General features: G+C 37.9%; 2 protein-coding genes across 5 annotated transcripts in view; one reads left to right on the top strand and one right to left on the bottom strand.

The window, feature by feature from the left end:
* Window positions 1-14,189, bottom strand: part of LOC128550707 (uncharacterized) — a 45,118-nt gene extending 30,929 nt beyond the window's left edge. For 2 of the 3 annotated variants that reach the window (XM_053530282.1, XM_053530281.1), the window contains exon 1: window positions 14,004-14,189. The gene's annotated coding sequence lies outside the window, so the exon portion shown is untranslated. Of the gene's footprint in view, window positions 1-13,849; window positions 13,982-14,003 lie in introns of those variants that run through there. The other variant, XM_053530283.1, reaches the window with a different exon arrangement.
* Window positions 14,190-14,601: 412 nt separating this feature from the next.
* Window positions 14,602-16,190, top strand: part of LOC128550706 (restin homolog) — a 252,571-nt gene continuing 250,982 nt past the window's right edge. For both annotated transcript variants that reach the window (XM_053530279.1, XM_053530280.1), the window contains exon 1: window positions 14,602-14,751. In XM_053530279.1, the coding sequence (XP_053386254.1) occupies window positions 14,739-14,751 (13 nt within the window). In that variant the 5' untranslated portion in view covers window positions 14,602-14,738. The remainder of the gene's footprint in view (window positions 14,752-16,190) is intronic.

Genomic DNA, 16,190 nt, shown 5'->3' with positions numbered 1-16,190 from the left:
TCCAAATTCCAAGGCTGTAGCTTGAAAAATGTGAAAGTAGGTCACTAGATCAATTTCAGGGACAAAGTTCTTTGTACACAAAAGTATGCATGTGCATCAAATTTGAAGGCTGTAGTTTGAGAAATTTGAAAGTAGGTCACTAGGTCAATCTTAAGGTCAAAGTTTATTTTGGTACATAAATCTATTCATGTGGTCCAAATTTGAAGGCTGTAGCTTGAGAAATGTGAAAGTAGGTCACTAGGCCAAATTAAGGTCAAAGTTTGTTTCGGTACACAATCCTATGCATGTGGTCTAAATTTGAAGCCTGTAGCAACAGAAATGTGAAAGTGGGTCACTAGGTCAATCTTAAGGTCAAAGTTCATTTTGGTACACAAAACTATGCAAGTGGTCCAAATTTGAAGGCTGTAGCTCGAGAAATGTGAAAGTAGGTCACTAGGTCAAAATCAAGGTCAAATTTTATTTCGGAACATTTATTTATTTATTTATTTTGTTGGGTTTAACGTCGCACCGACACAATTTTGGGTCATATGGCGACTTTCCAGCTTTAATGGTGGAGGAAGACCCCAGGTGCCCCTCCGTGCATAATTTCATCACGAGCAGGCACCTGGGTAGAACCACCGACCTTCCGTAAGCCAGCTGGATGGCTTCCTCACGTGAAGAATTCTACGCCCCAAATGAGGTTTCGAACCCACATCGATGAGGGGCAAATGGTTTGAAGTCAACGACTCTAACCACTCGGCCACGGAGGCCCCTATTTCGGAACATAGAACTATGCATGTGGTCCAAATCTGAAGCCTGTACCTTCAAAAATGTGGAAGCCCGCCCGCTTAGCTCAGTAGGTAAGAGCGTTAGTCTACGGATCTCGGGGTCGCGAGTTCGATCCTCAGGCGGGGCGTATGTTCTCCGTGACTATTTGATAAACGACATTGTGTCTGAAATCATCAGTCCTCCACCTCTGATTCATGTGGGGAAGTTGGCAGTTACTTGCGGAGAACAGGTTTGTACTGGTACAGAATCCAGGAATACTGGTTAGGTTAACTGCCAGCCGTTACATGACTGAAATACTGTTGAAAAACGGCGTTAAACCCAAAACAAACAAAAATCAAAAATGTGGAAGTAGGTCACTAGGTCAATGTAAAGGTCAAAGTTTGTTTCGGTACACAAAACTATGCACGTGGTCCAAATTTAAAGGCTGTAGCTTGAGAAATGTGACAGTAGGTCACCAGGTCAAAATCAAGGTCAAATTTCATTTTGGAACATGAAACTATGCATGTGGTCAAAATTTGAAGCCTGTACCTTCAAAAATGTGAAAGTAGGTCACTAGGTCAATGTCAAGGTCAAAGTTTTTTTCAGTGCACAAAACTATGCATGTGGTCCAAATTTGTAGGCTGTAGCTACAGACAGGGGTCACGCTGTCGATCGCCACTTTAGCCATTTGTGACAAAAAAATAAAATTGGCTCCAAAAAATCTCGAGTGGTGAAAGTTGTCAGAAGCCATATTTGTTTGAAATAAATTTTGACCTTTGAGTGGTTTACAGTTTACCTCGTCCACGTGGCAATTATTTGGCGCGAAAAATCGATACGCAGTCCGAATGCGAAGCGTGTGAAAAACATCCAACTTGTGTTTTGACATGTGCGGCCAATTTGCAATCATTGAGACAATAGTTATGCTTGAATAGCCGATTAAAGCCTGGCGATTATGATAATTAGTTTATTGATTGGATAATTGATGGCTCTCTTTAAGGATAATCCAGTCGGTCGGGGCACAGATGAAAGAAAAATGTTGCAGTTTGTTGCAAACTGTTTCGGCAGTAGTAGAAAATTAAAGGACACGGTGAGTAATTAGTTGGTAATTATCGGTAGTTGTAAACTTCAAAAGAAAACAGAAAACAAACAGATCGCGATTACCGTTGCTATAAATAAGAAATGAAAATTGATGAAATTGTCATTCTCTAAAATGGCTCCTAAACGTATTCGAAATTCTTCAAATACTCCACCCTCTAAGAGGGCCAAAATTCAAAAATCACCTGTTCGTTACTTTCAGGAATCTTGGAAAAATAAGCATTCATGGCTCAGATATGAAGCTGATACAAAATTAATGTTTTGTGACATTTGCATAAAATCGCAAAATTCAAACTCGTTCACTTCTGGCTGTTCAGTTGTCAAAAATGATTCTGTATCGAAGCATGCGAAAACTAAAGGTAATTGAGATTTTCAAACAGTGGTATTTTTCTAGGCAACTGTTGACAGTTAAACTTTAAAGTTAAGATTCTTAATTAAAAGTGTGTCAGCAAAAATATTTTCTGATAAAAATAAATTCTACAATAAAAAGCGAACTGTTTACCTAATTTTGAAAGTGTTTTTTTTTTTTCAATTTAGAACACAGAAATGCTACTGATGCTGCAAAATTGTCAACTTTCATGATATCTGCCCGGCAAGTGGCCTCCAATAACAGTGAGACAGCAGTGATTGTGGCACTTAAAAACGTCTACTTCTCAGCAAAACAGAATCTACCAAGTTCAGTTGTTCCGGCACTGAACGATCTGTGCATAAGACAGGTATACATAAATTTTAAGTATTTGAGAAATTCATATTAAATGAAATCAATACAAGGCAATGAGGTTTGTACAATATTTATTTCATGGAACTGTGTGGGTCATTCCAAGTTTTTTACGGTAAGAATTGTTGACTGTTGTAATGGTTATTTATTTTATTATCTCCAGTTTTAGCTACTTCTTTCTGTTGTTGTTTTTTTTTCAGAGAAAAGCATTACATGAGCAGACCTTTATTTTTTTGCAGGTATCGGGCAGTTCCAGTTAGTAATAGTATCTTGTTTTTTGCAGGTATAAAGCAGTTCCTGTTACTAATAGTATCTTGTTTATTTACAGGTATCAAGCAGTTCCTGTTACTAATAGTATCTTGTTCTACTAACCACAATGTTTTCTAATTATTATTATTGCTTATTTTCAGGGTGTATCACAATTGAGTGACTTGAAAGTTGATAGTCATACCACCTACGAGCACAACACCAGCATTGGCGAGTTCCAAGACTGTCTAGCTGATGTACTGAGGGAAGATTTACTTGTTAAGGTGAAACAATCAGGGAAATTCAGTTTGATGTTTGATGAAAGCACGGATATTTCTGTGCATCAAAATTTGATAAGCTATATTAGAGTGTTAGAAACCAATGATCTTGGGACAGTAGAGCCACATACCTACTTTTTAGGCATTGACCAATTAAATAGGGCAAATTCTGAGAGTATTTTTAGTAAGGTTTTGGAAATGTTGGGCAAAAAGGGGATTGACATTTCAAATTTGTGTGGAGTCAGTACTGATGGGGAAGCTGTTGTGGTTGGGAATAAATCAGGGGTTGTCACAAGGTTAAAAAATCATGTTACTGGGGTTCTAGCCACCCTCTGCATTGCCCATCGCTTGGCTCTTAGTTGCAGTACTGGTGCAGACACCATTCCCTATTTGGTCAAGTTCCAGGAGATTTTGAATTCTATTTACAAATACTTCAAATACTCCCCCAAAAACATGTCAAGTCTTTCTGCTATTCAGTCTATCCTTCAAGGTCAAGCCAAAAGGTTTCAGGAAGTGTTTCATACCCGTTGGTTAAGTTTTGAAGGGTCTGTAGATGGCCTGGTCATAAATTACAAAAGTCTCATTTCTGTGTTCCTTGAAGAGAACTCTGGGAAGGCCTTGAGTCTCTACAAGCCTATCACTACATACAAGTTCTTGTATGTTGCCCACTTCCTTTGTGATGTCCTCAAGCCTCTGGCCATCCTCTCCAAAATGTACCAGAAAAAGGACTTGCAGTATTCTGAGGTTTCACCCTTACTTACCTCTACCATTAGCATGCTTGAGGATCTTCGTGACTCTTAGTCTGGGGAAAGGTTACAAGGTTTTCTTAAGGTCGCCCCTTGACTCTGATGGTCTCTTTACCTTTGAGTTTGAAGGTCATACAAATAGGGACAGTGAAAAACAAAGAACAGAATCTGTCAATGTGTGTGATCAGTTTGTTGACAGAATGGTCAAAAGCTTAAATGACAGGTTTTCTGATAATGCTGATGGGGCTATTCTCACATCAACGAGCAACATGTTCAATCCCTTGCTCAAGGCCACAGATCTTTCAAATGATTTAGAAACAATCAGTGACTACTTAGGCTCTGTAGGTATTGAGGGTTCCAAGTCTGAATTATCAGCTTTTGTTCAATTCGCAAGGGCTACCCATGACAGTGGGAACAGATCTGTGACTGACACACACTCCTGTGCAAATTTAGCAATCAAAAACAAATCAGTGTTCCCTGCTTCAGCTGAAGTAGCGGAGAGGTTTTTGGCACTACCTGTATCCACAGCAGACTGTGAAAGAGGATTTAGTAAGCAAAACTTAATTAAAACTTCCCTGAGAAGTAAGATTTGTGAAGACAATCTGGAAAACCTAATGATTTTAAGTGTAGATGGACCAGAAATCAGTAAATTTGACAACAAAAGAGCATTCAACTTGTGGGGATCTAAGAAACAAAGAAGGATTTTAAAGTGACATTGTGTAAGAATCAAAGACAAATACATATGTTTTAAACAGTGTTTACAAAACAGTAAATATTAAAGACTATGAAAATGAATAAGTTGATGGAATCATCCTTATATTATGATCATGAATCAATACATGAATACATGTCTCATTAAAAGATATAACTTAATAAATGTTTGTTTTTGCTTCATATATTTTTTAACATGTTAAGTTTGTATGCCTTTTTCAGTATAGTATTAATTTGAAATATAATTTCATGACAGATGTTTCTCTCTGATTCTGTCATGGAAGTATATTTTAAACTTCATAATATTCTCTTAAAGGTATAAACACTTGCATCCTTGTATACATACACACAGTGTATTAACTGCATAGTCCATGGCATGGAAGATAACAGTTGCTGTTAAAAAGCTTGTCGCGCCGCGTACGATTTTAGGCGCTTGGCAAAAAAGCAGTGGCTCAGAGAAATTTAAGGCCAGTGTGATACCTGCTACAGAAATGTGAAAGTAGGTCACTAGGTCAAAATCAAGGTCAACTCATGTCAAGGTTCATCTTGCCACTCAAAACTATACATGTGGTCCAAATTTGAATGTTGTAGGTTATTGACAAGAAGATTTTAAAAGCTTTTCCCTATATAAGTCTTATAAACCATGTGACCCCTGGGGGCGGGGCCATATTTGACCCTAGGGGGATAATTTGAACAGACTTGGTAGAGAACCACTAGATGATGCTACATAACAAATATCAAAGCCCTAGGCTTTTTGGTTTGGACAAGAAGATTTTCAAAGTTTTTCCCTATACAAGTCTATATAAAACATGTGACCCCCAGGGTGGGGCCATATTTGACCCTAGGGGGATAATTTGAACAATCTTAGTAGAAGACCACTAGATGATGTCACATGCAAAATATCAAAGCCCTAGGCCCTGTGGTTTTGGACAAGAGGTTTTTCAAAGCTTTTCCCTATATAAGTCTATATAAACCATGTGACCCCGGGGCGGGGCCATATTTGACCCCAGGGATATAATTTGAATTATCTTGGCAGAGGACCACTAGATGATGCTTCATACTAAATATCAAAGCCCTAGGCTCTGTGGTTTTCGACAAGAAGATTTCAAAATTTTTCCCTATATAAATCTATGTAAATAATAAAAATAAACAAAGGGCCATAACTCACTCAATAGTTGTTGAACCAGTCTGATTTTCAGGGGGACACAACTAGAGTACCAATACATCATTCTGACAAAGTTTGGTCAAATCCCCCCAGTAGTTTCTGAGGAGATGCGATAACGAAAAATTGTTAACGGACGGACGGAATGACTGACCAACGGACCACGGACGCAGAGTGATTTGAATAGTCCACCATCTGATGATGGTGGGCTAACAAAAATGTCTCTTTCTAAGAATGTATACATATATAAGTGAACAAACACTATGCTCCCTACTCTCTGAACTGGAAATATGACTCCTAATAACGTATCTTATAAGCGAAAAGTGTGAGTGTAAGTGTGACCCTGACCTTGGAGCTAGGGGTCTGGATCTTGCGTATGACATGTCGTCTCATTATGGTAAACATTTATGCCATGTCATTTCAAAATCTGTTCATGGATGGCAGTTATGGACCGGAAACGAAACAGACCCTGTTTTAACCTTTGACCTCTAAGTGAGACCTTGACCTTAGAGATAGTGGTCAGGGTCTTGCGCATGACACGTTGTCTCAATATGGTGAACATTCATGCCAAGTTATTTCAAAATCCCTTCAGTTACAGCCCGGAAGAGAATCAACACAGAACGCACACACGGACAGACAGTGCGATTTTAATATGCCCACCTTCAGGGGCATAAAAAATGCCAATCATTGGGTAATTCTAAGCAAGTTAAGCAAGAATAACAATGGTATGAAATTCAATCCTGTGCTTGTGCTAACCATGATTTCATAGGTAAAATTTGTCATTTTAACAACTCCCATTTTACAAGTACCCTTATTTTTAGAAATCCTAATTGTCAAAATAAGGTAAAATATATAAGGAAGTCGTCTTGTAAACAAGATGTTGCTTTTCTGTAATTCTTTGAACAATTTAGAAAGGGGGCCACCCAAGGATCATTCCTGTGAAGTTTGGTGTAAATCAACCCAGTGGTTTTGAAGATCTTTTAAGAAATTGTTGATGGATGGACAAAGCACAATGGATATCGAGCAGTCAAAAAAGCTCACCAAGAAGGAAGATATGTGCAACTGTACACACAGGAAGTGACATACAGTCAAATAACATAAAGTATAATGTCAATGAAAATATCTCTAGATATCCAAAATGCTTGCAACTGCATACGTTTCTAATCTTCCGTAAATGAAAATCTAATGCAGTGACCTAACTTCAGCGTTTCTTAAACAAGAGCTGTCCATAAGACTATTCACACTGTTGTCCTCAGGGAATATTACCCTAAATGTTAAAATATCTATAGAGTTTCAATCAAGACTTTGTATCTGCATTAGTTTTGGAGACAGTGACTTGCATGAAAAACTTTAACCAGGATTTTCTAAGTCCAAAAGGGGGCATAACTCAACCAAAATTCAAGTCGGAGTTATGGGACTTGATGCTATCATCTAGATTTATAACCCTATGACCCATATGAAGACACCTGTGAAGTTTCAATTCCATATCTGCATTAGTTTTGGAGATAGTAACTTGCACGCAAAACTGTAACCAGGATAAAATTTCTAAATCCAAAAGGAGGCATAATTTGGCCAAAATACATGTCAGAGTTATGGGACTTGACCCAGTGAGGTTGGTAATTGACCTAGAAAAAGAAACAAGAGATCACAGAGTGATCTTGGCGCCCACCAATGTGCCATTTTTGAGTGTTCCAAATTTCAAGACTTACTGACTAGCTCAAGGTTAAATTTCATTTCCGTACACAACACAAATCAAGGACAAAGTTTGTGTCGGTACACAAAACTATGCATGTGGTCCTAAATTTGAAGCCTGTAGCTACAGAAATGTGAAAGTAGGTCACTAGGTCAATCTTAAGGTCAAAGTTCATTTCGGTACACAAAACTATGCAAGTGGTCCAAATTTGAAGACTGTAGATTGAGAAATGTAAAAGTAGGTCACTAGGTCAAAATCCAGGTCAAATTCTACTTTGGAATACAAAACTATGCATGTGGTCCAAATTTGAAGCCTGTACCTACAAAAATGTGAAAGTAGGTCACTAGGTCAATGTAAAGGTCAAAGTTTGTTTCGGTACACAAAACTATGCATGTGGTCCAAATTTGAAGGCTGTAGCTTGAGAAATGTAAAAGTAGGTCACTAGGTCAAAATCAAGGTCAAATTTTATTTCGGTATACAAAACTATGCATGTGGTCCAAATTTGAAGCCTGTACCTTAAAAATGTGAAAGTAGGTCACTAGGTCAATGTAAAGGTCAAAGGTCATTTCAGTACTCAAAACTATGCAAGTGGTCCAAATTTGAAGGCTGTAGTTTGAGAAATGTAAAAGTAGGTCACTAGGTCAAAATCAAGGTCAAATTTTATTTCAGAATACAAAAACTATGCATGTGGTCCAAATTTGAAGCCTGTACCTTCAAAAATGTGAAAGTAGGTCACTAGGTCAATGTCAAGGTCAAAGTTTTTTTCGGTACACAAAACTATGCATGTAGTCCAAATTTGAAGGCTGTAGCTTGAGAAATGTGAAAGTAGGTCACTAGGTCAAAATCAATGTCAAATTTCATTTTGAAACATGAAACTATGCATATGGTCCAAATTTGATGCCTGTACCTTCAAAAATGTGAAAGTAGGTCACTAGGTCAAGATAAAGGTCAAAGTTTTTTCCAGTGCACAAAATTATGCAAGTGGTCCAAATTTGAAGGCTGTAGCTACAGAAATGTGAAAGTAGGTCACTAGGTCAAAATCAAGGTCAACTCATGTCAAGGTTCATCTTGCCACTCAAAAATATACATGTGGTCCAAGTTTGAATGTTGTAGTTACTGACAAGAACATTTTAAAACTAAAAGCTTTTCCCTATATAAGTCTATATGAACCATGTGACCCCCAGGGCGGGGCCATATTTAACCCTAGGAGGATAATTTGAACAAACTTGGTAGAGAACCACTAGATGATGCTACATTACAAGTATCAAAGCCCTAGGCTTTGTGGTTTGGACAAGAAGATTTTCAAAGTTTTTCCCTATGTAAGTCTATGTAAACCATATGACCCCCAGGGCGGGGCCATATTTGACCCTAGGGGTATAATTTGAATAATCTTAGTTGAAGACCACTAGATGATGTCACATACAAAATATCAAAGCCCTAGGCCCTGTGGTTTTGGACATGAGGTTATTCAAAGTTTTTCCCTATATAAGTCTATATAAACCATGTGACCCCCAGGGCGGGGCCATATTTGACCCCAGAGAAATAATTTGAATCATCTTGGTAGAGGACCACTAGATGATGCTTCATACCAAATATCAAAGCCCTAGGCTCTGTGGTTTTGGACAAGAAGGTTTTCAAAGTTTTTCCCTATATAAATCTATATAAATTATAGAAATAAACCAAGGGCCATAACTCACTCATAAATTGTTGAACCAGTCTGATTTTCAGGGGGACACAACTAGGGTACCAATACATCATTCTGACAAAGTTTGGTCAAAATCCCCCCAGTAGTTTCTGAGGAGATGCGATAACGAGAAATTGTTAACGGACGGACGGACGGACGGAATGACGGACGGACGGACCACGGACGCAGAGTGATTTTAATAGCCCACCATCTGATGATGGTGAGCTAAAAATAAGTTTCAAAGCTATATGCCTTAAAGTAATAGAAATATGTACTTGCATGCAAAACTGTAACCAAGGGGCCTCCATGGCCGAGTGGTTAAGGTCGCTGACTTCAAATCACTTGCCCCTCAGCGATGTGGGTTCGAGCCTTACTCGGGGCATTGAATTCTTCATGTGAGGAGCTGGCTTACGGAAGGTCGGTGGTTCTACCCAGCTGCCCGCTTGTGATGAAATAATGCATGGAGGGGCACCTGGGGCCTTCCTCCACCATTAAAGCTGGAAAGTCACCATATGACCGATCATGTGTCGGTGCAACGTTAAATCCAACAAAAAAAAAAGGATTTTAAAAGCCCAAAAGAGGGCACAATTTTGCTAAAATACATGCTTGACCCAGTGAGGTTGGTAATTGACCTAGAAAAAAAAAAATAAGTTTCAAAGCTATATGCCTTTAAATGATAGCCACATGAACTTGCATGCAAAACTTTAACCAATGTGTGAAGCCGACGCCAGGGTGAGTAGAATAGCTAGAATTTTCTTCTAATATTTGAGCTAAAAATGCAATTATTATACATAGTCACAGCGCAGGGTTCTCGCCAGGCTATTATCGCCTGTCGCGTGCGACATGCCTTCAGACTTTGAGTTGAATATTCGACATCCCTTATTTCCCCCGTCATCCCTTAATTGCAGAAGCGACATGTCATAAAATCATCCCAATAAACACCCCGATTAATTCGATCAGGGCTTTTTCACCCTATCTCACGGGGCCGATATTCGGCCCCATTCCCAATGCCAAATATGCTCTATTTTTCCCAATCTGGATCAAAAAATTCCCAATCCAATGAAAAATTTCCCAACTGAAATCAGTTAATTTCTGTTTTTCAATAATAATAATTCTTGCACAATTAGTTTTGTTTGCCAAGTAAATCAAACAAAATGTTGGAAAACCAACTCGTTTCTATTTTTAGTAACATGACCGTCTGCAACCTCGGCAACAAATAATTACAAGATTTTGCTGAAGAAATGTATGATTTGTATGCAAAAACCTCTCAAAATGCATAAAAACACAAATATTAATTGAATAAAGTACCCAAAACATGTTGGCAGGTAGTTCTTATACCATTAAAATCAATTGTCACATATTTTCGCGACCCAGTTTTACACTCGAAAAATATGCACATTGCCATTCTACTTTTTGGATAATTTCAGTTATAACTTTGGTGAAAACAAACTGTAAACAAAAATTTTAGCATGACAAATAAAGAGTTACAGTATTTTCAGGCAATATTGGAACACAATCCTGAAAAAAAAATCCCAAAATTTCTCAAGGGGATACTGTCTACCAGTAAAATTTGAAACTGAAGATTTAAACTAATATATATTAATTGAAAACTCACTTAATTTGTCGGTATATTTTCCCAAATTTGACAATTTACCGTGTTAAAAATTTCCTAATATGACCAGGGGCCTTTTCCCCAAAACCCCCTGAAAAAGCCCTGTTGATATTGTATTCGAAAAGCTTCCACGTGCTACCCGATAGTTTAGGTAAAGCGATGCCAGTTAAGATAACCGATAAACCAATGACAGCTTCCTATATGTGGAACGTGTGACGTAAATTTCATCGTAGCTCCGCCTTTAAATCCTTTGACAGGCGGCATGTTGTGATGTGTACATGAAAGTGACTGTTTTCGCAAGTTTTAAGATTATACATGTCGTTAGATATAATGACAGATGATTCAACAATTATCGTCCGAATGTTTTTCGCAATCAAGGAAAGACAATGTAAGGAATTAAGTCAAAAATTGTGCAACACGGTAAAATGCTTTTGAACAATTATCGCTGTAATACCAATGTTTTTCACATGTATGAAATGTGTTTTTTTGGGCGGAATTTTGAAAAGACAATGCAAGAATTAATATTTTCTGTTGTCACTTTCAAAATAGAACTTGTAGAGAAAAGTTTGAAATACCCTCCGTGCATTATTTCAACATGAATGGACACTTTGGTAGAACCACCAACCTTCCGTAAGCCAGCTGGATGGCTTCCTCACATGAAGAACCTCACATGAAGAATTCAACGCCCCGAGTGAGGCTCGAACCCATATCGATAAGGGGCAAGTGATTTGAAGCCAGCGACCTTAACCACTCGGCCACATTATCAGAATCCCTCCCAGCCACGTCAAATGGCCATTGATCCAAAATGGAAACCAGCGTTTCCCTGGATGACAGTCTCAGATTGTGTTGTTTTACATGTATGTACAACAAACAGTTGACATTTTCAAAAACTTAAAATGGATAAGTTTTCAGCAAATAAACTCTGCAGAAATAGAAGACATAAACTTTAAAATACAAATAGATCTGTGTGCAGTGCTAAAATTGTGTTGTTTTATGTACAATAAATAGTAAATGAACATTGTTAACAACTTAAAATTGATGAACTTTTAATTGTCATTCAGCAAATAACTCCATAGGATTTTTATGACCGAACATCTTTTCTTGTTGTACATGTAAATGATGCTTATTAATCACTGAAAATACCACTATGTTTTTCACTCTGAAATGCACCAGAATGCACCAAAATGAGTTGTAGTAACACAAAATTTTCTGGGGTGACCCCCATACCCCCCATGAAGGAGGGGATACCCCTCCCACACCCACCCCTTTGCTCGTCAGAAAATATCCTTCTGCATCATGCCTTCAGAAAATCCTGGCTAGAACCCTGCAGCGGTCTGGATAGTTTTAAGATTTTGGAAAATGACGCAGTAAGTATCAGTAGATTAAGAACCTGCAATGCACATTGTGGGTGTTAACTTGTTCAAAATATGACACATGGGCATATGTCACCAATTATTCCCTTTTAGCTGAAATTTTGACGCATCTACTGTTTGTCATAAACAGTGATTCCACACACTGCGTATTAATTATATGTGGAAGAGCGATAATAAAAAGTCTTTAGGGATGAAAAATCACAGCAGGGAACCATTACTGGTACTGATGATAAACCCGGACAGATGATTAAGTCGACCACCTTGGAAATTTTTTATTGCAATCGGTTATTTATAAAATTGAATACACCATCTAATAGTTTCCATTTACAATACCAACTGGTGTAAATAAAAACAAAATTGGTAAATATTCTGTATAAATAAATGACTTATATTTATCTGTATAAAAAATAGTTATCCAAAACAAAGAACTAAAAATACACAGAATGGCAACTGGGGATAATCCTGTGTCATCTCGTGTTAGGGCGTTATCTTATTTCAAAGCGTTTGCCGACTTGATCAATCGTGATCAAATCAACAGACGCTTACTGAAGTATAAAACTGGCGGTACGCCCGGCGCGTAATGAAAAGAATCGAGTCCTTTTTTCAAACGAAAACTGTTGGTTTCTTAGACTTCCAATCATAAATTCATTCCTTCCCCGTGCAGAAAATACTAATAACATTAAAAAGCACCATTATCATTATAAACAATCGATCCGAAAGTAACCTTATTTAAAAGCGTTTGCCGACTTGATCAATCGTGATCATCAGACGCTTACAACGAGATCTCATTCAGTTGTCACGGGATGTTGGCGAGATCTGCTCTATATGCCTTTCAAGTTGCCGATCTATTTATTTTTATAGCTCTTTGTCCAAAATTACTGGGGAAGAGGGTGTTTTTTGCGCATGCTCACTGTCGCCACATGAAGGCCTGACATTGGGTCACTTTTCATTACTTGATCAGGAATGACTGTTGCAGCTTTTTGGGGAAAGTTTCAATATAGATCTAATACTACAAAGAAAATTTTGTAAATGACAAAGTGTTCGAATTTATCATCAGTCAACCTGCTTACAGTCCACATTTTACTAACCCCTTTCAGGGCCTCACTTCATGTGAGTTTGCTAACTAAATATAAATTTGAACTATGTAAAGTTTTCAGCAAATGTTAAGCTTTATTTTGATACCAACCGTTGATTACAAATTGCAGAAATAAAAAAGTTACAGGTAAAAAACCTCATTTTCTGTTCGGGTTTATCATCAGTACCAGTAGTGGAAATTTTAATAATTAACACAAATCGTCTCACTCCATCTATGTACTACTTGGGACAGTGTGATAACTTTTGACTGTCGCTGTCCCTTCACAGCTTTGAGGTGTGGTAACTTTAAAATACCAAATCATAAAATAAGCAATCAGATAAGTTATCAACTTCAACTTATAATCACTTATATCTGTACTACTACCTCAATGCCTGAGCTCTGGTGACAGTGACACATCAAAACGTTTTTGCTGTAAATTGGATTAAAAACATCTCTTGCAGTCATGTATTGTTAGACAAAATATAATGGAAGATAGATAGCCCTGGTCCATGAATAAATGTCAGGATCTGTTTTTTAGTTCAATAAACAATTTAATCTACTTCTTTGGCCTCTTTCGACATTCACTAACTCCCAATCTGACATTTGGACACTTTCTCAGTCCGAAACATCATTCTTTAAACTCCAAGAAACGAGTACAGAAAATATACTGCATAGATCTCTGTGTATACACAAACATAAATACTTATACCTATTCGCTCAAATAGCAGAACCCACGTGTAGTAGACAAACTCGTGTAAACAAATCAGTCCACACACTTATTAAATCCCATGTCGGCAGTAAATCGCCGATTGTACACGGCTTGACAATACACAAATAATGTAAATTTGAGCTGTTCCACTTACCTTTGACCTAATTTCAGCGGTGCACGACTATAAGCACTTGACAGATGATTACACCGAGTAAACCCTGATTACCACTCTACACACTCCTATTGTACTAAGCCGAATTAATGGGCATAAGTCGCGGTAATTGTGCACTTCAAAGAGCCGACACAGCAATATGCGTCGCGAGTGACTAATCTCTTTGTTCCAACCCGTCGCAAAGTAGTTCTTAGATTTAAACATATGTAATTTATATATCTTGTCATTATGTTGGTGACTATGAGACAAAATAACAGTATTTTTTCTTGATATGGAAAAATTTTGGTCAGAAAGGAAACTATTTATACATAAATGTTGATTTACCTTATTTTTATATCCATTCGCGAATTTTATCGCAAAATATTTCTGACGTCACGAACTACTTGTATCGATTGAAAACCAAAAATGGAGGGACTATTCTACTATATTTCAGGGATGATAGTATACACTTTGACATCTGAATAAAGTAAGTCGATTAAAACTCTTGTTATTATTGAAAATACTTAATTTTGTTGTATGTCCTAATACAAGAAGTTCATTTCTGCACAAGAATTATACAGCTGACCTTTAATATGCATTTCTATAAATCGACTCGCCGTGAAAGGTCAAAAGGTCGTGTATTGTTGTTGCGGAGGCTACGCACATGGCGGAAATAAAAAGTTCTTGAGAGTAAACAGCTAAAAAGAAAATGTAGTAACGGTTTTGGGTAAAAGAAAAATGACAGCAACAGGTAGATCAATATAAACAATTTCTTCACCGATCGAAATTTTATGCAGAAAAACCCGAAACAACTGAAATATATCCAGTAGCGTATCTCTAGATATTTTATATTTTCCCGCAATTAAACTTGTATTTTTGTAAGGTAGATCTAACCTTCTCTCCCTGGTCCAAAATATTATAGACGTGTACATGCTCATTTTACATTCATTATTTTATTATTTATTTTATAGTAAACTGGCATATTGTATTGTTCAGGTAACTTCCGCCTTTTGTATAGGCGCACCCTCCAGAGAGGTAGTTTTTCCTCTTTTTTATATGAACTGTGCTCACTAAGTGCTATTATTTACAAGTGCTTACTACGTGTATATGTACAAATGTCAGACAGGTGCAGACTAGTTAAAGAGACAGACATTCAGATACGAGGGAATCCGGGTACCAGACCCTAGCTCTTTTTGAATAGACCCCTTGGTTCTTTAACGTGCCCGGTGTATAGCACCAATACACGCGAGGATTGCCTGGGTTTCTGACCAGTACACCTCTAGTTGGGTGGGAAACACTGAAAAGCATTTCTGAAAATTCCTGAGGCATCTGTCGGGGATCGAACCCCGGACCTCTGGATTGGAAAGCCAGCGTCGCCGCGTGCAAACCACAGAGCTAATCCGTCCACCCAAAACGGATACAGTAGACATCAAAATGTAACCAAAGCACAGAACAGCGCCGTAGCCACACTGAGGCAAACCGAGGCAGTTGCCTCGGTTAAAATTTGAGAAGCCAAAAATAGTAAAATCTAGTCCTGTCAATCTGATGAAAATTCAATTATAAAAGCTCTTAAAAGTATATTAATATCATTAAAATATATCAGAACATCATGACATCATTTAGACAATGTGAGGCAGAAATCCTAGCAGTCATATTGATAGCCTTGCCAGGCCCAGATCTAGGACCGTGGACCCACCCTCACCCCCGCAACAAGTTGGCTGAGAAGTCACCTATACTCACCAAATTATTTATTATTATTATCATCAAATTTAAACCCAAAAGCGCACCAGAGGCAACCGTTTCATACCTGTATTTCAAAATTGTCAAGGGGAAAGGCCCACAGACCACACTAAAATGAGGGAGAACCCCTTCAAATACCTAAAGATTTAGACAAAAAATGCACGAGAGACTACCATTTCATACCTGTATTTCAATTTTTTTCCAGGGTGAGAGCCCCCTGACCCCCAATCCCCATACAGTACCTCAAACTTCAGACAAACAATGCACCATAGGCCACTATTTCGTATCTGTATTTCAAAATTCTCCAGGAAAGAGAGCCTTCCCCCACCCCCACCCCTGGTCCCACTAAAATTAGGGGGAAACGCTTATCATGCCTTAAAATTACGACAAAATAATGAGCCAGAGCCACCACTTCATACCTGAATTTCAAATTTTTCTAGGGCAGAGCCC

This window comes from Mercenaria mercenaria, chromosome 18 (assembly GCF_021730395.1).
Source record: "Mercenaria mercenaria strain notata chromosome 18, MADL_Memer_1, whole genome shotgun sequence".
Lineage (NCBI taxonomy): Eukaryota > Metazoa > Mollusca > Bivalvia > Venerida > Veneridae > Mercenaria > Mercenaria mercenaria.
This window is presented reverse-complemented; position numbering and strand designations above follow the sequence as displayed.